The following is a 377-nucleotide window of genomic DNA, read 5'->3' as shown; positions in this document are numbered from 1 at the left end:
AAAAAAAAAAAAAATGATTAGGCAATAAAATAAACTGATTATCAGAAATGAATTTTTTCTTATGACAGATTTTAGTTATCTGACAATATATTTTTACTGAATGAGTTGTAAATATCAACAGTATGGTTTATACTGCTCATAACCTTGTGCTCGACCATCACATCGTATATAATTACCTGGAAAAACAAAAATTATTTTTAAATATTAAATAAAAATTAATGAGTACATGAATAAATTAAAGTTAAATCGAACTATTAATTAATTACATATTACTATTAATTGAAATAATATATTTCCGATTAATATTTAAATTTTAAATACTCAATATTTATATTAAACATTACACTATTACTTTAAATTCAATACTTTTTCATATA

The 377-nt window shown here is 19.1% G+C and overlaps 1 protein-coding gene across 1 annotated transcript in view; it reads right to left on the bottom strand.

The window, feature by feature from the left end:
- Nucleotides 1-28: 28 nt before the first annotated feature.
- Nucleotides 29-377, bottom strand: part of LOC136796417 (uncharacterized) — an 8,505-nt gene continuing 8,156 nt past the window's right edge. Inside the window, exon 3 of the mRNA XM_067050081.1 lies at nt 29-176. Coding sequence (XP_066906182.1) covers nt 115-176 — 62 coding nt within the window. The 3' untranslated portion in view covers nt 29-114. The remainder of the gene's footprint in view (nt 177-377) is intronic.

The sequence above is a fragment of the Halyomorpha halys genome, unplaced genomic scaffold, assembly GCF_000696795.3.
Source record: "Halyomorpha halys isolate HHAL.00 unplaced genomic scaffold, Hhal_1.1 Scaffold381.1, whole genome shotgun sequence".
Lineage (NCBI taxonomy): Eukaryota > Metazoa > Arthropoda > Insecta > Hemiptera > Pentatomidae > Halyomorpha > Halyomorpha halys.
This window is presented reverse-complemented; position numbering and strand designations above follow the sequence as displayed.